This window comes from Anomaloglossus baeobatrachus, chromosome 1, assembly GCF_048569485.1.
Source record: "Anomaloglossus baeobatrachus isolate aAnoBae1 chromosome 1, aAnoBae1.hap1, whole genome shotgun sequence".
In the NCBI taxonomy this organism is placed as follows: domain Eukaryota; kingdom Metazoa; phylum Chordata; class Amphibia; order Anura; family Aromobatidae; genus Anomaloglossus; species Anomaloglossus baeobatrachus.
Genome location: NC_134353.1, coordinates 370,544,506 through 370,568,661, shown reverse-complemented (window position 1 = coordinate 370,568,661; position 24,156 = coordinate 370,544,506). Strand labels below are relative to the sequence as shown.

At 45.4% G+C, this 24,156-nt stretch overlaps 1 protein-coding gene across 3 annotated transcripts in view; it reads left to right on the top strand.

Annotated features, from left to right (window-relative positions):
* The window catches only part of PSD3 (pleckstrin and Sec7 domain containing 3), a 926,316-nt gene that overhangs the window by 329,404 nt on the left and 572,756 nt on the right, over positions 1-24,156 (top strand). The window contains exon 1 of one of the 3 annotated variants that reach the window (XM_075352481.1): positions 21,908-22,090. The exons of the other annotated variants lie outside the window; for them this stretch is intronic. Coding sequence (XP_075208596.1) covers positions 22,037-22,090 — 54 coding nt within the window. The 5' untranslated portion in view covers positions 21,908-22,036. Of the gene's footprint in view, positions 1-21,907; positions 22,091-24,156 lie in introns of those variants that run through there. 3 annotated transcript variants of the gene reach the window in all.

Here is a 24,156-nt window from a genome sequence, read left to right as displayed (position 1 = left end):
ATTTCAACAGTGATTTTCACATACAGATAAATTACAAAAAGCTTCTCCTATACATACAGGGTTAATCATGGACAGTACACGCAGGGGTGGGAGACAATTTTTTAACAATAGGTCCCGTGTTTGCGTCAGGAAACCACCCCCATTTAAAAACGCCCATGTTAAAACCACACCCATTTTGGTAACCACACTTGTTTTCATACACTTTCCTCAACCACAAAATACAAGCAATGGCAGCTAAAAGGAAAAGCGCTTTCCCCTTCATGTACAGTCTCACTGCCTCATGTCAGGTCCACATTGTTCCAGTCACTTCTTAATATGGGGATTAGCATTAAAAGGTTTTCAACAAGTTTTGGAAAAGGATAACCTCCTGTTTATCTGCCACCACAACTGTCTGCTCCACCTAATTTCTGGCCTCAGCAGCCATACACCAAATATGTGTGAAATATCATCATACCATCACCATACCACTTGTTACCACCACATAGTTAATGAAAAATACCACATGCAAGATGGAAATTTCACGATGACCAAACCATAGCATATCACCACATAATGACTGAATACTACATACAAGGGACAAATATTGCCACACCATGACCAGACCACATAATACCACCACATACTGACTGAATAATACAATGCTGACACCAATAAAAATCACAATACTAATAACACAAATATCACCAGTGACATTTATACACAAGAGCTATATATATATTGTAAGTGTACAGGTAATAGATTGATCACCAGTGACATTATACACAGAAGCTCTGTATATAGAGTCAGTGTATAGGTAATTCTCAAAAGTAAAGATATATTACAGCAGAAATAATGACCCTAAATGGCCCCTACAGTAATTATATCCCCCACTTGCTACCATTAACCAATGATCTGTGCTACTCATTCTGGCTCTCATTTGGCAATTATGTCACCCGTCCAGGCTCATTCCTATAATAATGTGCCCCCCTCGTTCTGTGTCACTTTCTATAATAATGCAACCCCCTGTCCAAGGCCCCTTCCTATAATGTGCCCCTCTTGTCCTGGGCCCCTTTCTATAATAATTCCTCACCTTCACTGTCCTTGGCCCCTTCCAATCATAATGCGCCCCCCTTGTCCTGGGTCCCTTCCTATAAGAATGCTTCCCCCATCCTGGGTACCCTCTTTTAATCATGTGCCCGTTGTCCTGGGCCCTTTTCTATAATAGTGCACCACTCATCCTTGACCCCTTTCAATAATAATTCCCCTCTCCCCTTCTACCATCCTGTGCACTTTCCTATAACAATGCACCCCTCCCCCCATTGGTCCTGGCCCTTTTCTATAATAATGCACCGCCCCATCCTGGACCCCTTTCAATAATAATGCCCCTCTCCCTTTCTACCATCCTGTGCACTTTCCTATAACAATTTACCCCTCCCCCCATTGGTCATGGCCTTTTTTATAATAATGCCCCTCCCTATCCTGGACCCCTTTCAATAATATTGCCCCTCTCCCTTTCTACCGTCCTGGGCAATTTCCTATAATAATGCACCCCCCTTGGCCCTGGCCCCTTTCCTATAATAATGCCCCCGTTATGGCCCCTTTCCAATGGGTTGTCATGATTAAGTGCCATTTCTATGTTAGGCCTGAAACGCGTAGACGCTTGTCTACACGCTGAGCTTTTTATCCACTGTATGTGTTTTATGGATTTTTCACAATAAAGCTTCAAAGTTTTTCCTAGATGGTTGCTTGCTTTTTCCACTTCTCTTGATCATCACTGTTACACCAGGATCTGGCCTGATGTGCCCAGCACCATCCACCATTTGGGATACACATAGCTCTAGGTGAGCTGTGATAACATATTCTTTTTATTTACTTTTCTAAATGACTGACAGGATATCATAAACTATTGCTATTGCCATTTTGACCTGAGGTGGCTGGTGGCAGTTTCTGGTGAGTTTTTTTTATTTTTTTCCTTGAATTTATGTCCTTTTCGGTGAGATATCATAAACTGACAGCCAATAGAAAAGAACTTAGTAACCATGCAGTACAGTAACCTGCATGCATTGCTATTGGACATGAAGAAGAACCCGGGAAAACAGGGCAGCAAGGCAGGTAGTAGGAGGAGACATCCAGTATCTCTTTACCCATCACCTCCAGAGGTGCCTCCCTACCACTCCCCTCCAGAGACCTCCCTCTCTACTCCAGAGACCCCTTCCTCCCCCTCCACTCTACAGATCTCTCCCTCTTCCTCAACTCCAGAGATGCCTCCCCCCTCCACTCTCCAATAGAAGTTTGACTCTGTAATGATGGCTGTGCTGGGAGACAGTGAGATAAAATGAGACTCCAGCATCAAAACATAGCCGTGATTACAAGCCCTGCAACTGCAGTTTCTCCGAACAGGACCGCACCTTCCAGGATCCTGGCAATGATATTGCACTGGCATTTGGCATCGCCGCACCACGTCTTCCTGTTTTGGGAAACCAGCTGCTTTTTTAAAAATGGTGCCATCAAACCAGGACCAGGATGTTTTACAGGGACACGGTGGGTGTGGCAGAGCCTACCCCTTTTCAAATACCTAGCTATGTGATTGATTTATGTTCATAGCAGATTTCATCTGATGTCGTGAATTTCCATAGCATTTTGCACCTCTTTTTCTTCACTTATTCAATACTTTTGCCTGTGTCATTTCTTATTATTACACATACCTACATTTATGGACATTTAAGGTTTGATTTCTATGCCTGTGTGAATTGGATGGGTTGTAACCGACATCTGGTGAGAAATTCATGTCCGTAGCACCTTTAGAAATACATTTACTTAGAAAATTGGTGAATTGATGTATTAAGTACTTTTTTCTCCAGCTATATTTTTATACTTTTATGTACCAAGTATAAATATGTGCTAAAATTTTAAAAACAAAATTATACGAAATTTAACTGCCATAGCATTGTATCTCCAACAACTAACTTTTCCCAATATACCCATTAACTGATTCACAAATTTTGACGTATATGTACGTCAAAAGTTATGTCTCTGTTTTTGATGTGGGCTCATCATTCTCCGCTTCCATAGGCACACCTGTGACATGATTGCGGTGTGCCGATAAGTTGTTATGACAGCCTGGGGTCAGCAAATGACTCCTGTGTCGGTCAGTACAAATCTACTGTGAATGCCGGCTAGAAGCCAGTGTTCTTAGGAGATTGTAATTTCTGCTGATGCACTACTTTGTATAGCACAAGTGATCGGATGGTTGCAGCTTCAAGTCCCCTAAGGGACTAGTAGATACAGCAAAAAGTTTTTTTTTAAAACATATAAAAAACCTTTTGCCCCATTAAAAAATAAACTCATTAAAAAAATAAAAAAACACATATTTGGTATTACCGCTTTCAGAAATGTCCGATCTATCGTATTTTTGGATGCCACAACATTGCAATAAAATTAAATAAGAGGTGATCAAAACATCATATCTACCCAAAAATGGTATCAGGAAAAATATCAGCTCAGACGGAAGAAAAAAAAAAATAAGCCCTCAAACAACCCAAGATCCTGAAAAATAAAAACATTACCGGTCACAGAATATGGTGACACAAACTAAATGTGTTTTATTTACGAATTTCTGATTTTTTTTCACCAATTAAACCAAAAAACCCTATATGTTTGGTACATGTGTACTCGTACTGATCTGTAGAATCATATTGCCGGGTGAGTTTTACCAAATAGTGAACATGGTAAATAAAAAAAATGATTATGGAATTACACTTTTTTTTGCAATTTCAGCATACTTTGAATTTGTTTTCCAGTACACTATATGGTAAAATGAATGGATTCATTCAAAAGTACAGCTCGTCCTGCAAAAACAAGCCCTCGTATGGCAATATTGATGGAAAAATAAAAATGTGCTGAGAAGAAAAAACAAGAATGAAAGATCGTAAAATCGCCTGGGGGTGAAGTGGTTAGACCCCTAAATGAAAGCTAAGGAGATGTTGCTGTGAAAAGGGGGTCACTATATGATGTATTAGTAGCCTGAATTCTCTGTAAAATCAGAATGGAGAATGACATATATTAAGACAATGTGAAACCACAGAGTGCACTTTAACTTTTGAGCCGTGATGTGTGCCCAGGCAGCATATTGGGCCAATAAGCGGACATCAAAGTACAGGAGCAATAAAACAATAAATGTTGTGAAGCATCTCTTCAATTTGAAAACCTAAAGCCTGCTTTACACCTTACAATTAGGTATGCGATCTCGTATGCGATGTGACACGCCCAGGTCGCATATGCGATTGAATGAGATTGCATGTAGGTCGGTCATTTGCTGTCACACGTGCGTTAGTAGTCTATGTTAAATTGATCAATTTTGTGTGCGATCCTTTAGATCATGTGTTCTGTGACGTATGCATCGGGCACCTTTTTTTTTTTTATTTATTGACTTGCCAAGCGTGTGTAATGTGTAGGGATGCGTTTTTACTATGTCATCTGCCATTCAGCTCTGCTACATGGCCGCTGACAGCAGACATAGACAGCCATGTAGCAGCAGTGAATGTTAGTTCACAGCAGACACAGCCGCACTGTCAGAATGAACTCGGGTGAACCTCACCCGACTTCATTGTGATGCTGCGGCTCTATCTGTGTCGCGTCCTGATTAGCGGTCACCAGTGAAGACTCACCGGTGACCACTAATCTCTTGAGTAACTGAAGTTAGCAGCCCTCTCTCATATACTCACCGATCCCCGTTCCCCGGCGCTGCACGGCATTCACACTGCTCTGGCGGCTTTTACTGTTTTGAAAAAGCCGGCCGCCCATTAAACAATCTCGTATTCCCTGCTTACCCCGCCCACCGGCGCCTATGATTGGTTACAGTGAGACACGCCCCCCACGCTGAGTGACAGGTGTCACACTGCACCCAATCACAGCAGCCGGTGGGCGTGTCTATACTGTGCATTGAAATAAATAATTAAATAATTAAAAAAAACGGCGTGCGATCCCCCCCAATTTTAATACCAGCCAGATAAAGCCATACGGCTGAAGGCTGGTATTCTCAGGATGGGGAGCTCCACGTTATGGGGAGCCCCCCAGCCTAACAATATCAGCCAACAGCCGCCCAGAATTGCCGCATACATTAGATGCGACAGTTCTGGGACTGTACCCGGCTCTTCCCGATTTGCCCTGGTGCGTTGGCAAATCGAGGTAATAAGGAGTTATTGGCAGCCCATAGCTGCCAATAAGTCCTAGATTAATCATGTCAGGCGTCTATGAGACACCCTCCATGATTAATCTGTAAGTTACAGTAAATAAACACACACACCCGAAAAATCCTTTATTAGAAATGAAAACACAAACATATACCCTGGTTATCCACTTTAATCAGCCCCAAAAAGCCCTCCTTGTCCGGCGTAATCCAGGATGATCCAGCGTCGCTTCCACCGCAGCTGCATGGAGGTGACCGGAGCTGCAGCAGACACAGCCGCTCCGGTCACCTCCACACAGCAAATGAAGACAGCCGGCGATCAGCTGATCTGTCACTGAGGTTACCCGCGGCCACCGCTGGATCCAGTGACAGCTTGGGGGTCACCAGCTGGGTGGGTTATTGGCCACATTTGGGTGTGGGGCCGAGCCGACAGTATTGTATTATATGTGTCTATTTTTGGCTGTCATCGGCTCAGGCTCTTTTTCCACCCTATGGTCATATGTTCTTATAGGTATCCGTCGGTGTGGTACTATATGCAGGGCTATGTACCCTATATGTAAAATCTGTTACCTTGATATGGTTTTTCCCTGTGTGCATTGTAAACCTGCTGTTGGGGCACAACTGTCTTTCATTGCCATTTAGGTGATTCTTTATTGCCCATTGCAGCCCACATAGGTTACTGCTCAAACAGGGGCATGCAGACCCACTTGTCCTTGGCAATATACATTTAAACTGTATGGTTATTTATTCCTTGATGACGTCTGTGGGTGCTAGGTTGATGTCTTTGCACTTTTCATGTTTTTAAATGGTTTTATTGTGTATAAGTGCACTAATAAAGGTGTTTTGATATTACAAATAGGTTGTGCGGATATGTGCAATGTCTTTTCTCTTTTGTGGTTTCGCTTAAATTCCATTGCATTTCCAGCACTCCTTTTCTTTATATATATGTAGATGCTGCTGTGGTGCACTCCTTTCTCCGCTTTTTGAAATGTTTATTTACTGTAACTTACAGATTAATCATGGAAGGTGTCTCATAGATGCCTGACATGATTAATCTAGGACTTATTGGCAGCTATGGGCTGCCAATAACTCCTTATTACCCCGATTTGCCAACGCACCAGGGCAAATCGGGAAGAGCCGGGTACAGTCCCAGATCTGTCGCATATAATGTATGCGGCAATTCTGGGCGGCTGTTGGCTGATATTGTTAGGGTGGGGGGCTCCCCATAACGTGGAGCTCCCCATCCTGAGAATACCAGCCTTCAGCCGTATGGCTTTATCTGGCTGGTATTAAAATTGGGGGGGACCGCACGCGGTTTTTTTAAATTATTTAATTATTTATTTCAATGCACAGTATAGACACGCCCACCGGCTGCTGTGATTGGGTGCAGTGTGACACCTGTCACTCAGCGTGGGGGGCGTGTCTCACTGTAACCAATCATAGGCGCCGGTGGGCGGGGTAAGCAGGGAATACGAGATTGTTTAATGGGCGGCCGGCTTTTTCAAAACAGTAAAAGCCGCCAGAGCAGTGTGAACGCCGTGCAGCGCCGGGGATCGGGGATCGGTGAGTATATGAGAGAGGGGGATAGACTGACATGGACAGAGAGTGAGGAACAGAGATAGTGACGGACTGACAGAGATTAGTTAATGACAGACATTGTGAGGCGCTTCAGAACGCAGCTTTTCAGCTGCGCTCTGAAGCAGACCTTTTTTAAGCTGCGGTGCAGAGCGCACACCTGCGCACATAGCCTCAGACATCACAATCGTATGAGGGATGTCACACGTTACAATTCACTAGTTTCGTACAACAAAACGTCCAATGTATGAGGAATAAACGACGTGTATGCGATCACCGTATTTTCGTTCAATCTTGATCGCATGTAGGTTTCACACGCAAATACGTCACGAACGATGCCGGATGTGCGTCACTTACAACTTGACCCCGACGACGGATTGAAAGATCTATTGAAGTGTGTAAAGCAGGCTTTACATTGACACATCTAGTAGTAATTTCTAGTTTGGCTTTGGATTGGTTCCGGAAAAAAAAAAAAAGTTAGGTAATATATTCCCGATATCATTATGTAAAGTGCTATGGAATTAATAGCGCTATATAAGTGAATAAATATTATTATTATAATTATTATTATTATCATTATTATTATTACTACAGGTTATGTGATTTCCAAAAATATTTTTTTAAATGAGGGGATGGTTATAAAATAAAAGAAGATTTGGTTACTGGTTTGATCTGCTTTCACTCCAATGTAGGCCACTCAGGGCTCTCCACAAAGCGCAGAAAAGATAACGGCTCATTCTTTAGTCACTTGACCATTGAGTAGAGTTGGGTTGATCTATTAGTTGGTCTCCAGTCCATCAGCCAGGTCAGTAGTCTTTAGTTGTTTCTACGGGAGTCTCATGAATCTTTTACCTTTCGGGATCCTTAACGTGTAGGCCACTCAGGGCTCTCCACAAAGCGCAGAAAGGATGATGGCTCATTCTTTAGTTACTTGACCATTGAGTAGAGTTGGGTTGATCTATTAGTTGGTCTCCAGTCCATCAGCCAGGTCAGTAGTCTTTAGTTGTTGGACAAGAGGCTCATGAATCTTTTACCTTTCAGGATCCTTAACGTGGTTTGTTGATTAGCAAGGCTGGTGCAACATCAATGTGGTGTGACACACAGATGACGTCACTTCAGCCTAGCTAATCAAAATCTGTGGCAAGCATCCTGGAAGTTAAGAGATGTGTGAACTTCACCGGCAGAGATTACTGTCGTAGCTGATGGACCAGAGTCTTGTAAATTAATCTACTATTAAAACCTAATAATGCAGCCAATCATAGGCCTCAGTGATCAGTCTCAGTGTAGTTTGCTAGAGCGGTAAGCTGTAACGCCAGTGCCAGCGGCCCTGCATTGTCCCGTTTTCTCCACCCAGGAGTGGATGCCAGCACACTAACCAACCCAGCCGCTCTGTGGTGTCTCCAGCCCCAGCCGCAGCTTCCTGTTTTCGGGGCCTGCGCACTCTGCAGATGTCTCCCAGCAGCGCGCTTAGAGTGCGCTCGCTCGATTCCCTCTTCCTAAAGTGGCCTGTGGCTGAGAGGCAATGGGTACTTAATGTATCCTCCTTAGAAGAAGCCTGAGCAACCTGTGCATTCTGCATGTTGCTAGTTGTCATGTCCTCAATAACCTGTGCCCGTCCTGTGTACGCTAACATGTGTTCCTGTACCCGAGTTCTAAAGCCTGTTCCAGTCCTGCATACCCCTGCTCATGTACCAGTCTCTACAAGCTGTCCAGCTAGTACCTGCCGTCCAGTTTGTACCAGCCTTCCTGATAGTACCTACCTACCAGTCTGTGCTATCCGTCCTGGCTGTAGCTAGTGCATACCTGCATTCCTGACCCCTGGGGTAATCTGCCGCAGAACCAGAAACTTCCCTGGAGTGGTACCTGGTGGCTACCTTCCAGCACAAGCCTAACCTCATCATCAGAGGCTCTAGGGAAGACAAGGTAGTCACTTAGTTATGCCCTTCCAAGGTAATCTTGGACTTGTGGCGCAGTGGCTCCACACCCACCAGTGTGACATAAGAACTGGGTTAAAAAAGTGTTTTTTCACACTTTTTATTGCCTTTTTTTAGTCAAAATGCTACAACAATGTGTTACTTTAACCCCTTGCAACATAGCCATTTTGTTTTTGATCTCGTTTCCAAAACCCATCTTTTTTTTTTTTTTTTGCTTGATCATATTGTTTTGTATCACTACAGTCTATCCTTAAGGGGGTTTTACACGCAACGACATCGCTAACGAGATGTCGTTGGGGTCACGGAATTCGTGACGAACATGTGGCCTCGTTAGCGACGTCGTTGCATATGACACGTACGAGCGACCGCTAACGGTGCAAAATACGCACCAAATTGTTGATTGTTGACACATCGTCCATTTCCCAAATATCATTGCTCATTCAGGACGCAGGTTGTTCGTCGTTCCTGAGGCAGCACACGTCGCTACGTGTGACACCCCAGGAACAACGAACAACACCGTATCTTCGTCCTCCGGCAAGGAGGTGGGTGTGACTTTCATGCGGCTGCTCTCTGCCCGTCCGCTTCTATTGGACGCCTACCGTGTGACGTCACTGTGATGCCACACGAACCGCCCCCTTAGAAAAGAGGCTGTTCGCCGGCCACAGCGACGTCACTAGGAAGGTAAGTATGTGTGACGGGTACTAGCGATATTGTGCGCCACGGGCAATGACGGCTAGCCACATGCCAACAGCTTGTAAGCAAACATTTAGGCTGGATCTACATGGTGTTGTGTGATGGGACATATTGCAACACTGGTTGTGATGCTTTCCTATGGTGTCTTGTGACCAGCGATTCCCTGGAACTACGACACAGTCACATACGTATCGAAAATGTGTTGAATTTTGTATCAGTGGTTGCAAGTTGATTTTACACACATGCCATAGACTTCAATGCAACTTGTGTATGACTTATCTGCAACTTGGCTCTTTTATTTACAGCAAAATCAGACAGGTCATGTGACTTGTAACTCATGTCACCGTGTAGTCCCAGCCTTCTCGGAACCATTTGTTTTATAACATTTGCAGCTTTTTGTGGATAACCCCTTTAAGAATGAACAGGTCCTAGCTCACTGGTTCTAGCTCACTGGTCCTAGCGCACTGGTCCTAGCTCACTGGTCCTAGCTCACTGGTTCTAGCTCACTGGTCCTAGCTCACTGGTCCTAGCTCACTGGTCCTAGCTCACTGGTCCTAGCTCACTGGTTCTAGCTCACTGGTCCTAGCTCACTGGTCCTAGCTCACTGGTCCTAGCTCACTGACTAAGCAATTAGACACTTTTTATGTGAGTCCTTTGTTGGCCGTCTTTGAGTGTTTGCATAGACAGTTATTTAAAGCTGTGCATTTCTATACTCTGGTAAATATTAGTCTCACATTCCAAGTCTCATATGGGAATTCTAGCACTTTCCAATGAAAAAAACCCATGTGTTCATAAGGATGAAAGACTCTTTGTACTGAGACATTGAAGTCAGCCAGTAATGGTATAGTATCTGTTGAGTAGAGGCACAGGAGCAATTACGCTGCATGGAAACTCCCTTATGTGCGGCTTCTTGTCACTAGGACAATAGGTACACAGCTATGTTTATATAAGAAGCCATCTTCAGCAATTTCTACACATCTCTTCATAAATCTATTGTCAGATTGGCATGCGTTATATGCACATTACCGGTATGCCCTGGCTTCACCCTTTGCATTGTTTGGAGGGGGTCACATTCGCTGTGAAAACCCATGATATTTCTGTAAAGCCTGCTTTACAGCTTACAATTAAGCATACGATAACGTATGCGATCGTAACCGCCCCCATCGTATGTGTGACACATTCAATTTGTTGAACGTGTCGCACAAACGATTATTTCCCGTCACACGTACTTACCCATCCACACGACCTCGATGTGGGCGGCGAACATCCACTTCCTGGAGTGGGAAGGACGTTCGGCGTCACAGCGATGTCACACGGCAGCCGGCCAATAGAAGCGGAGGAGCGGAGATGAGCGGGACGTAAACATCCCGCCCACTTCCTTCTTTCCGCATTGCCGGCGGGAGCCGCAGGTAAGATCTGTTCATCGTTCCCGGGGTGTCACACACTGCGATGTGTACTACCCCGGGAACATTGAACAACCTCACGTTCAATTTTTAGGAATTGAACAACGTGCGTGCGATGAATGTTTTAACATTCAATCGCAATCGCAGGTAGCTGTCACATGTTACAATCATACTTACGATGCCGGATGTGCGTCACTTACGACGTGACCCCGCCGACACATCGTAAGATATATTGTAGCATGTAAAGCCCACTTTACTGGCCAGATGTAATCAGCACAGTTCTGTCCACTGTGAAGTCCCCGCTCTTCAATGCTGCAGCTCAGATCAAGTGTATGGGAGCTGGACTACAATACTCAGGAATGGCTACGACTCAGTGTACAAAGCCCTGCTGTTCTAGCTCCATAACCGGTTTATATCCAGCCACTGACAAAGCTGATAACAGCTGATCACTGTGATGTCGTGTGTGAGAACCCCACTGATCTGACATTGATGATATATCATGTAAAGAAAAGCCTTTCTAAAAAAATGACATACTGTTTAGATAAGGCTTTTGTGTTGCATGTATTAAAAAAAACCCTGTGTTTTTTAATTCAGTTTATATTCTTAGAGCAGCATGATGTAGGGCCCGAGACCCTGATTCCAGCAATGTGTCGCTTATTAGCCTATATGTTGTTATTTCAATGAAATCAGTGTTTTATCAGCAGGAAATTTTATACAGTACTAAGGGGCACTTTGCACACTACGACAACGCAAGCCGATGCTTGTGATGCCGAGCGCGATAGTCCCCGCCCCTGTCGTAGCTGCGATATCATGGTGATAGCTGGCGTAGCGAACATTATCGCTACGGCAGCTTCACATGCACTCACCTGCCCTGCGACGTCGCTCTGGCCGGCGACCCACCTCCTTATTAAGGGGGCGGGTCGTGTGGCGTCATAGCGACGTCACATGGCAGGCGGCCAATAGAAGGGGAGGGGCAAACATCCCGCCCACCTCCTTCCTTCCGCATTGCAGCCGGGACGCAGGTAAGGAGATGTTCCTCGCTCCTGCGGCTTCACACACAGCGATGTGTGCTGCCGCAGGAACGAGGAACAACATCGTAACATGGGTCATTCCCAATTCATGGAAATGACCGACGCTGCACCGATGATATGATTACGACGCTTTTGCGCTTGTTAATCGTATCAAAAATGCTTTACACACTACGATATCGCCTGTGACGCCGGATGTGCGTCACTCACTTTCAATTTGACCCCACCGACATCGCACCTGCGATGTCGTAGTGTGCAAAGTGCCCCTAAGTGTCTGGTGCCTCCTAGTCAAGTCTGTGTAACCCTGCCCCCACCACTCACTACCATAGCAGCAGCTTTCTGACAATGCACAGTGTACACATAAGGCCAGAATCACACTTGCAAGTGCCTCGCGTGTAACTCGCGCGAGTCTCTCATTGAATCACCCGCCATGGACTCACACTCTCCTGACAGGAGCGGGTCGGTTGCATGTATGTCTATGCAGCTGAGATGCTCCTGTCCTGTGAGTCTGTGCCGGGTGATTCAATGAGAGACTCGCGCGAGTAGCACTCGCAAGTGTGACTCTGGCCTAAAGCTGACAATCAGTGGTGGGACAAGGTTATTCAGGTCTGTGATCTGCAGCAGAGAAAATAGTGATTGTATCAAAATGACAGCATGCAGACTAAGGGCTTGTGCGCACGTTGCGTTTTTTCAAGCGTTTCTGCAGCGTTTTAAGCAGCAGCGTCACATTGTCAAAATGCATGCGTTCTGATTCCCCTGCAAAGTCTATGTGAATTATGCAAAATCTGTGCGCAAGATGCTTTTTTAAACGCAGCGTTTTGAGAGTCAAACATTTGACAAAATCTCTGCGTTTAAAAATGCAGCGTTGTGGCAGCGTTTATCAACCATTGAAATCAATGAAGATGTTTGAAAACACAGCCAAAATCCTAAGCATTGTGTTTTCCCTGCATTTATCTTGCAATCCGCATGCTTTTTTGACATAAAAAAAGCATGCGTTTTGGCCTGGAAGTGAGGTCAAGAGGTGTACTGTCGACCTCACATCCAGCCCTAAATAAAATGAGAGTTGTACTATATTTAATATTAATTTTAATTAATAAATATTATTAATTAATATACTTTTTCTGAATATTCACATTATAGTGAATGAGTAGAATCAGGAAATGTCATCAGTAGGATTTTTTTTCTCATGGTGTTTGATTGAAGAAACTTTATTTTCCATTGACAAAGTTTTGTAAACGCATCAAAATGTAAGCATTGCAAATGTATTGGAAAAGCGCTTAAAATGCACAAAAAAACGCACGGAAAACACTCAAAATGCACGCGGATGCGTTTTTTTGAGAATAGCAAAAATGTCAAAATCAGAAACTGCCAGAGGATGCATTTATTTCTCCAATGGACAGGACGCAGTGTGCGCACAAGCCCTAACAAGTGGTACATCGCTGCAATCAGGGTCTCAGCCCCTCCATTATGCTGCTCTGCTCTCAGATTAGACAACAAAAACCTGCTGACAGATTTCCTTTAAAATAAACAAAAGTAGTAATCTTGTCATTTTGAAAATTGCCCACTGGGCTTTTTAGACTCATGCATCCTTCTTTTCAGGAAGGATTTGCAGCAGTTTCCTTATCAGTGGTAAGATTACAATGACAGGTAACATCCATATACACGGCTAATAAAACAGGATCCATTAGGGGTGCTTCACACACAGCGAGCTCGCTGCCGAGATCGCTGCTGAGTCACGCTTTTTGTGACGCAGCAGTGACCTCATTAGCGATCTCGCTGTGTGTGACAATGAGCAGCGATCTGGCCCCTGCTGCGAGATCGCTGCTCGTTACACACAGCCCTGGTTCGTTTTCTTCAAAGCCGCTCTCCTGCTGTGACACACAGATCACTGTGTGTGACAGCAAGAGAGCGACAAATGAAGCGAGCAGGGAGCAAGAGCCGGCGTCTGACAGCTGAGGTAAGCTGTATCCAAGATAAACATCGGGTAACCAAGGTGGTTACCCGATATTTACCTTAGTTACCAGCCTCTGCAGCTCTCACGCTGCCTGTGCTGCCGGCTCCGGCTCTCTGCACATGTAGCTGCTGTACACATCGGGTTAATTAACCCGATGTGTACAGCAGCTAGGAGAGCAAGGAGCCAGCGCTAAGCAGTGTGCGCGGCTCCCTGCTCTCTGCACATGTAGCTGCATTACACATCGGGTTAATTAACCCGATGTGTACTGTAGCTATGGTAGGAGAGCAAGGAGCCAGCGCTCAGTGTGCGCGGCTCCCTGCTCCCTGCACACACAGCTGTGCGCTGGTAACTAATGTAAACATCGGGTAACCATACCCGATGTTTACCTTAGTTACCAGTCTCCGCAGCTTCCAGACGGCAGCTCCGTGCAAGCGCAGCGTCGCTTGCACGTCGCTGCTGGCTGGGGGCTGTTCACTGGTCGCTGGTGAGATCTGCCTGTTTGACAGCTCACCAGCGACCATGTAGCGATGCAGCAGCGATCCTGACCAGGTCAGATCGCTGGTCGGATCGCTGCTGCATCGCTAAGTGTGAAGGTACCCTTAATCACAATAGGCGATGTCACAGGTGACTCTGCTCCCCCTCCCTTCATAATGACCTCCTCACGGGCACATTAAAAACTTCAATTCATAAGGTAGCATTAATACAATTGAGAGCCTATGTACATGAGTTATGTCCTGAAACAAAATAAAGTCTAAGGGGCACTTTGTACACTACGACATCGCTAGCCGATGCTGCGATGCCGAGCGCGATACTCCCCGCCCCCGTCGCAGCTGCGATATCATGGTGATAGCTGGCATAGCGAACATTATCGCTACAGCAGCTTCACATGCACTTACCTGCCCTGCGACGTCGCTCTGGCCGGCGACCCACCTCCTTATTAAGGGGGCGGGTCGTGTGGCGTCATAGGAACATCACACGGCAGGCGGCCAATAGAAGCGGAGGGGCGGAGATAAGAGGGACGCAAACATCCCGCCCACCTCCTTCCTTCCGCATAGCTGGCGTGAGCCGCAGGACGCAGGTAGGAGATATTCCTCGCTCCTGCGGCTTCACACACAGCCATGTGTGACGCCGCTGGAACGAGGAACAACATCGTAACATTGATCATTTCCAAATTATGGAAATGACCGATGCTACACCGATGATACGATTACGACGATTTTGCGCTTGTTAATCCTATCAAAAAGACTTTACACACTACGATATCGCCTGCGACGCCGGATGTGCGTCACTTTCAATTTGACCCCACCGACATCGCACCTGCGATGTCGTAGTGTGCAAAGTGCCCCTTAAACTTCTCAAGTGGCCAGTGTGAAAATTGCACAAGGAGTTGTCTCATGAAACACCAATTGCCTAAGTTTTTGCTATGATTTTTTCCTGTCCAGACATAAAACTATATGCTTTTGCTGCTAGGTTTGGCCTTTCTCATTATTATTTATGTATATAGCACCATTGATGCCATGGTGCTGTACATGAGAAGGGGTTACATACAGAATACATATACAAGTTACAGTAGACAGACTAGTTCAGAGGGAAGAGGACCCTGCCCTTGTGGACTTACATTCTATAGTATGATAGGGAGGGAGACAGTAGATCAGGGGTTCGCGGCAGCTCCAATGATGATGATCTGGCAGGGGATCATTGCAGGTTTTAAGCTTTCTTGAAGAGATGAGTTTTCAAGTTCCATCTGAAAGTTTCGAATGTAGAGGATATAATTGGACTTGTGGGGGTGCAAAATTCCAGAGGATGGGAGATACTAGGGAGAAGTCTTGGAAGCGGTTGAATGAGGAATGGATAAATGTGGAGGAGAGGAGGAGGTCTTGGGAGGACTGGAGGTTATGTGTTGGAGTATATCATTAAATGTGTTTGGAGATATACGGAGGAGACAGAATATGGATGGCTTTGTAGGTCAGTGTTAGTAGCTTGAACTGGATACTTGGGAAGTTGGGAGCCAATGAAGGGATTTTCAGAGGGAAGAAACGCAGGAATAGCAATGAGAGAGCAGGATTAGTCGGACAGCAGAATTAAGGACGGAGTGGTAAGACACAAGAGTATAAGCAGGTAGGCCAGAGAGGACGATGTTGCAGTAGTCGAGGAGGGAAATGATAAGGGAATGCACTAGCATTTTTATAGACTGAGAGTTGAGGAAAGGATGGATTCTGGAAATATTTTTGAGTTGGAGGCAGCAAGAGGTGGTGAGAGCTTGGATGTGCGGTTTGAAGGACAAGGCAGAGTCAAGGGTTGCTCCGAGGCAGTGGAATGGGGATGTCATTTATGGTACATGCCCATGAACAGGATTAGTAGGCGTTCTGGACACAGCATAGTTTTGCTGTGTCCAGCACGTTCTCTCACGTAGGAGACTCAAGAGTCAACGTAGGAGAAATTGACATGCTGTAAATAGGAAACCGGCACCACGGGACAGTTTACGCAGTGTTAAAAAGAAGCACGGTAAGCATGGGATGTCTATAAATCCCATTCACTGTGCAACACAGCATTTTGGACACAGCAAAAACAAGCCGCATTCAAAACCTGCTGACACTGATCATGGGCACTGGCCTTTATTGTAATAGACAGATCAGGTAGAGGAGATAAGTGGGATGGAAGAAAGATGATAAGTTGAGTTTTGTCAACAATGAGTTTGAGGAAATGAGAGAAGGCGTATATGGCCAATAGAAACTCCAGGATTCTGGACAGCAGAAGAGAGGTGACGTCTGTGCCAAACCAGAGCGACCAAACCAGGCAAGTCTTTTCTGCTATATAACCATAAACCCTTGTTAAAGTAATGAAGGAGTTAAAAGTCTTCAGATCTGACAAAAATGTATAGGAGGAGAGGATCCACTACTTGGATCAAAGAGATGTTTGAGGGGTTTGGTTAATCTGGGTGGATGATTGAAATGTGTGTTAATTGCAAATAAGTATTACCCCCCTGTATTTCCACCCACCCCTCTGTGTCGGTGTCAGTGATTGGAACGTGTCTTAATTGCAAATGAATATTCACCCCTTCTCTGTCCATAATCCTGCTCACCCCTCTGTGTCAGTGTGCTGCCCCAGCAGCGGATCAAACTGCTCGGATCCGGGGGTAATGTCCGTTCGTGGCTCGAGGGTCTCCGAACCCGGGGGCTTAGGGGCCACACTTTAAAGTAAAAGGGGGGATATTTACAGGGGAGTTACAGTTCGTGACGCCACCCATGGTGTGCGGTATTTGGGAGTACCGCCTCTGCCGTTGGGAGAACCCAGGGTGATGGAGTGGGGCAGCAAGGTGTCGTTGCCCTCCACTGGTAGGGATAGGCCCTGAGACTCTGGATGATGCTACTGGGTGCTGTGAAGGGGAAATCATTCAGTTAATCACTCAGCCAATAAGCAGACACTGACAACCGGGTAAACCAAGTCTCTGGGTGCTGCTGCCTCTCAAGGGGAGCTCATCCCATTCCCTGCAGTGCTGCTTGGTGATCCGTGACCTGCCTCCTGGCACAAAGTTTAAAGTCACCGTAGTGACACAGTAGTCTGGAACTTGCCGGGCCCTGCTCCCCACTGTGGCTAAGTGTGGGAGCCTGCTTTCAGGGCTAACGCTTGGGATTTTAGTGGGCTGCTTGTATGGAAGGCCCTATCCCCCTCGTTGCGCTAGTGCCCCGATTCTGGAGTGAGTGGGAACAGTCCATAAAGGCTCCGTTCTCCGCAGGTTAATTGACGGTTTGTCTGAAGCTTCTCCCCGACCTAGGGTCCGTGTACCCCGCCGTGCCTTCGGTCCCGGATCGGTGATAGGACCAGGCTGCTGACCGTTCTCTTTAACAGGTCCAGGCACCTTGCCTCAATCCCCTGCAACCGGGGGTCCAACTCCTCTAGGTCCAGACCACCGTCTGCAACCTAGTCAGCTTCTCCTGGGAGCCACTACTCCCACCCTCCTCCACTTCACTACTCCTCTCTATTACTACTCCTTACTACTGCTTCACCGCACTCCTCACTTCCCCTTTCTGACCCCTAGGTGGGCGACCCTATTCCACTCAAGCCGCCCACTGGTGTGTATGGTGGGTGTGGTGCAGGGTGTATCTAGGATTTGATTTGCTGTTGGAGGCAGCACTGTAAGATGGGGACCCAGAACCATGAGGGATTTCAATACTGCACTAAAGAGCAAGAGCGTACAGTACCCTGTGACGACCTGATAGTCCAGGGGTGTCACATTGACATCAGTGATTTAGTCAGACTGCTGGATTACTGCCTCAGGGTCTCAGCACAATACTAAAACTGGCCGGAGGCTCTTCTGACCCGAGCGTGTTGGCGTGTATTTCTATGCAACAGTCACACTCAAGTGAGGGTGCTGGCCAGTCGAAGCATTGCACTGTGATCTTCGGGCAGTAGTAAGTCTGACTGAATCACTGACTCCAGCACAGAGGGGAGGGTGGGATTATGGGCGGGGGAAGTGAGTGAATATTCATTTTCCATTAATACACATTCCAATCACTGACTCCAGCACAGAGGGGAGGGTGGGATTATGGGCGGGGGAAGTGAGTGAATATTCATTTTCCATTAACACACATTCCAATCACTGACTCCAGCACAGAGGGGTGGGCGGGATTAGGGGCAGGGGAAGTGGGTGAATATTCATTTTCCATTAACACACATTCCAATCACTGACTCCAGCACAGATGGGTGGGCGGGATTAGGGGCGGGGGAAGTGAGTGAATATTCATTTTCCATTAACACACATTCCAATCACTGACTCCAGCACAGAGGGGTGGGCGGGATTAGGGGCGGGGGAAGTGGGTGAATATTCATTTTCCATTAACACATGTTCCAATCACTGATGCCGGCGCAGAGGGGTGGGCAGGATAAGGAGGCTTACAGCAACATAATGGGGCAATGGACACCAATAAAAGTTACATATCCTGAAATGGCTACCCAAGCCTTACTTCAGGCCATTATTATAGTATGGTATGCAACTAGGGCTTATTTTTGGAGTAGAGCTTATATTATTGGAATACTCCAAAAAGGCAGAAAAATCCTGCTAGGGCTTATTTTGAGAGTAGGCCTTATTTTTCTGGGAAACACCGTACATGCAAGTATTACATTATCCTCAGTCATAAATTTCTACAGCTTCTATGTAATAACCTTGATAGTGTGTTACAGTAAAAAAATAATAAGATGCTGCCTTTGTGCATTGCAAAATACTGTTGATTCACTAAATGCTGCTCATGCAGCGGGATGGGTGCCCACTCCTGTACTGGGGCCCAAAGATGGATTCACCTGTTTCCCTGTGGGCGAGTCCGTGCTTCCACAATTAGATGTGTGTCAGGATTGAGCAAAAATATTTGCATGGCTCTGGGACTGTAGAGTAAGCCAACCTGTAAATCTTTTTCTATATCTCTAGTGTTAAAGGGGTGGTCTGAAGGTCAAATACATTTGAATCTAAATCCCTAGTGCCTAGTGATGTCATGTGCAGAGGTAGCGCTGATCTCTAAACGCCTGGTATCCTGACTGCATGCACTAACAGTACACACTGCTCTATTACCAGTTTGTTACTACAGAGTGCGCTGTCATTGGACACATCGCACAATGAAAGTGCAGGGACAGAGCAGGGACTAGTCCCTGTAACCAATAAGAAATAACGTTTGGAACTCCATTCTATGTCTGAACTGGGTGCAAAAACCTAAAAAAACATCACTATGGGGAGATAAGGTATGCACACCAGTGACTATGCAAGGGGAATACATGGAATAGCAGAAACTGCTGTGTGAATACTGACTTGAAAAATCCAATAGCTATATGTAAGAGTGAAATGTGAAAAATGGAATCTGCATTACTGCCATGAACATATGAATAAAGAGAAATTTAGCTACTGAATTGATCAATGCAATAGAGCCCCAACACTACGCCAAAGTATTTCTCTACGTTGGGGTCCCTAGCTTGTGTGTGTCCTCTCATGCAGTTAAAAAACTTACCGTGTATGGGAAGCTGAGACCCAGGCTATATATACGATGTGAATTGGCAATAGGTGTGTATGGGGAGGGTTCCCAAACGAAAAACAACTAACAAATAAGAAATAACGTTTGGAACTCCATTCTATGTCTGAACTGGGTGCAGGTTTTTAGGTTTTTGCACCCAGTTCAGACATAGAATGGAGTTCCAAACGTTATTTCTTATTTGTTAGTTGTTTTTCGTTTGGGAACCCTCCCCACACACACCTATTGCCAATCCACATCGTATATATAGCCTGGGTCTCAGCTTCCCATACACGGTAAGTTTTTTAACTGCATGAGAGGACACATACAAGCTAGGGTCCCCAACGTAGAGAAATACTTTGGCGTAGTGTTGGGGCTCTATTGCATTGATCAATTCAGTAGCTAAATTTCTCTTGATTCATATGTTCATGGCAGTAATGCAGATTCCATTTTTCACATTTCATCCTTACATATAGCTATTGAATTTTTCATGTCAGTATTCACACAGCAGTTTCTGCTATTCCACGTATTCCCCTTACATAGTCACTGGTGTGCATACCTTATCTCCCCATAGTCCCTGTAACCAGCCTCACTGATGTCGCTTTGTTTCAGGGAGGGGGTAGAGACTGTGACAGTGACCACAAGATCAAAGGAGGCGTCCTCACACAGGAAGTAGGGGAAAGAATACAATAACAATTAGATAAAGTAGTTAGGGAAGGAGGGAGGGCTAGGGAATTTTTAAAGGGAACCGGTCAGCAGATTTCAGGCCTATAAGCTGCGGCCATCACCAGTGGGCTCATATATACAGCATTCTAACATGCCGTATATAAGAGCCCAGGCCGCTGTATAGAACATAAAATTCACTTTATAATATTCACCTAAGGGGCGGTGCGGTGCAGACTGGTCAGATGGGCGTCTCCGTTCTCCTGTTTCGGCCATCTTTGTCCTCCTTCTTCTGAAGCCTGGGTATATAACGCGTCCTACATTATGCACACAGAACGGAATTGAGGTTCTGCTGAGGGCAGATCAAAGTGCGCCTGCGCAGGACCTCAATGTTGGTTAGTGTGGATGACGTAGGACGCATCATGCACCCAGGCTTTAGAAGGAAGACAAAGATGGCCGAAAGAGGAGGCGCCGGACCCAGAGAACGGAGACACCCATCCGACCGGTCTGCACCGCACCACCCCTTAAGTAAGTATTATAAAGTGTTCTACACAGCGGCCTGGGCTCTTATATACGGCATGTTAGAATGCTGTATATAAGAGCCCAATGGTGGTGGCCGCAGCTTATAGACCCCAAATCTGCTGACAGGTTCCCTTTAAAGTAAGCAAATTAGAGATTAGTTTAGATTATGGCACTAAATAGAAATGGATGTAGATTAAAATGTATTTTGCCTTCAGACTCCATAAGCCAAGACATGATTTCTCTCCATAAATTACTTGTCTGTACAGTTTCTACATTGTTTTCTAGAATATCTTTTCAGGGTGTTTGTGCTGTCCACATATCTTATTGGGGGTTCCTAGGAATCCGTACACGTGCTACAGAAGCAGCTTTATTCACGTGTGCGGAAAAGATTTGGATGAATTTCACCGCAAATCTGTTGTATGTGAAAGTCAATCCTTAGGCATGCAATCATAATGACAATGGTTTATTTTTTCTCGAAAAGCATATAAAAGCAAAATGTATGCCCATGCTGTAATCTTTGGGCCTAAAAATGAGCGATGAAAGGAAAGCAGCGGAGGCGATTGTTCATTGATCCAGAAATTCCTGTGATTTCCAATCTATGGCCATGGAGCAATTATAAACAGCTGAGCCATCACTGCGCTGGTTTATATAGATTCTATAGGCACGTCTCAGCGATATAACATTACCATCACTACCAATATCATCCATTGGGAATAACGATGTGTAAATTGTGAGGATACCAGAGAACACAAAGGTGAGAAGAAGAATAATATTCCCCCTTTGTGCTCAGTCCTTTGTGAGAGCTTCCAGGCTCCTTCCCTGACTATTGAGCTGTCTGCCATCTGCTGGTGACAGGGCAGCACTACACCTGAGATATGCACTCTCACCAGCAGATGGCAGGCAGCAGCACACAGACAGCAGGCAGGTTGGGGAGTACAGGGAGGGGGAGAGCTTTCTCCCAGCTTCAGCGTGTCCACATCACTTCTGGCCGGAGATCAAAGAGCGAGTCAGGGCACCCAGTCCTGTCCTGCTGTGCCCTCTTTGTCCCAGGGAACCATCTTTACATTGGCTCTCCACGGCAACACTGGGAGGGGGCAGGGAGTAATGGCCCCTGCTACTTCTGGAGACTGCCTACATGAGAGAAATCCAGCAGAGAAGGTGAGTGCCTGCATGTGTGTTCATATACATAGGTGTGTGCACAGAGCAGATGGAGGCCAGGACACAGGGGTGGGCACAGCAGGACTGGGTGTCCTCCTGACTCGCTCTTTGATCTCCAGCCAGCAGCAATGTGCAGACACTGGAGCTAAGCCTTCCCCTCTACTCTCTGACCTAGCTGCTCTCTATCTACTGCTGTCTGCCCTCTGCTGGTGGATGCTGGACACCTCCTGTGTAATGCACACGCTCTGCCACTAGATGGCAGGCAGCATTGCACCCACCCTGAGCCAGGGAGGCAAGCACAGGGGTGTAAGGTCACAAAGGACTGCTGTGTGGCCAGTGTGTGCCACCGGGAAACAGTGTCAGTGTGTACTGCAATGGAGAGCAACCTGATACGTTATACACAATATGAAGTCTTAGTGTGGACGTATACACATATACAGTACACATACCCTGAGCCAGGGAGGCAAGCACAGAGGCGTGAGTTCACAAAGGACTGCTGTGTGGCCAGTGTGTGCCACCGGGAAACGGTGTGAGTGTGTAAGTCAATTGAGAATGTGCTGATACTTTGTACATCACAAAAAGCGTCAAATTGTGTATACACATATACAGTACATGCAAATATTATGTATATCTGTCTATATATACACACAGATTTTATATATATATATATATATATATATATATATATATATATATACACACACTGGCTATGTACATATGTATTGTATTTGTAAAATGAACAGTCCATGTATAAATAGATAGATATCTGTACTATATATAGTGTATGGATATATGCACTGTGTGTGTGTGTGTGTATATATATATATATATATATATATATATATATATATATATATATATATATAATATTATAGAGAGAGCGAGATATTCAACCTCTATATAGATACATTACAATATTTGTATACTGAATGTTGTAAATGTCAGCAATATTTGTGTTACATTGACCACATGAATAATACCACCATGTATTGTACCATATATATCACTGTATTTGGGATCGTCTTCTATGGAGTTGTATATTTATTATTTTCATTCATTTATTTTGCTTATATAGCGCCAGCAGTGTTTTATACACATGATCAACACTGTCCCCATTGGGGCTCGCAATCTAAATTCCCTATCAGTATGTCTTTGGAGTGTGGGAGGAAACCGGAGGAAACCCACACAAACACGGGGAGAACATACAGACTCCTTACAGATGTTGTCCATGGTGGGATTTGAATTCAGGACCCCAGCACTGCAAATAAACAGCAGTAATTCTAACCACTGTGCTGCTCCTATGCATATACATCTATGCCACTTACCTTTTCTGTACTGTAAACATATGGATTGTGCAGTTATATAAACAATGTGCGGAAATTACTTTGCAATATATGCCTGATGCGTTGTAGCATGTTCATACATGACCATGTCTGTCACCGCTCCTTGTTTGTATGCCCCTGGTTCTACATATTATCTGTAGTTATACAGCAGGAGCCAGACAGCAGCTACCCACTCTTCTCTCCATCGCTTCCTGTCAGAAAAGGTAGAAAAGTTCATCCTTTGGACCAAAGCTTCAGCCGTTAAAGGGAATCTATCAACAGGCTTTTGCTACCCCATCTGAGAGCATCATGATGTAGGGATTGAAACCCTGATTCCAGCAATATGTCACTTGCTGGGCTGCTTGCTGTCATTTTGATTTTAAATCCCTGTTTTCTCTGCTGCAGATCTACCAGTTATTTAAATGTGGAGCTCTATAACCCCGCCCCCACCATTGATTGGTAGCTTTCAGCCCATATACAGTGTACACAGAAATCTGCCAATCAGTGGTGGGTGTGGCGGAGCTGGACTACCTGGCAGCAGACCAAATAGTCCTGTAATGATAATCTACTGCTGATTAAACAGTGATTTTTATAAAAAAAAACTGCACTAAGCAGCCCAGTAAGTGACACGTCACTGGAATCAGGATCTCTGCCCCTACGTTATGCTGCTCTCAGATTAGGTGGCAAAAACCTGGTGACAGATTCCCTTTGGATTTTACTGCCTGAACATTCCATATATATGTT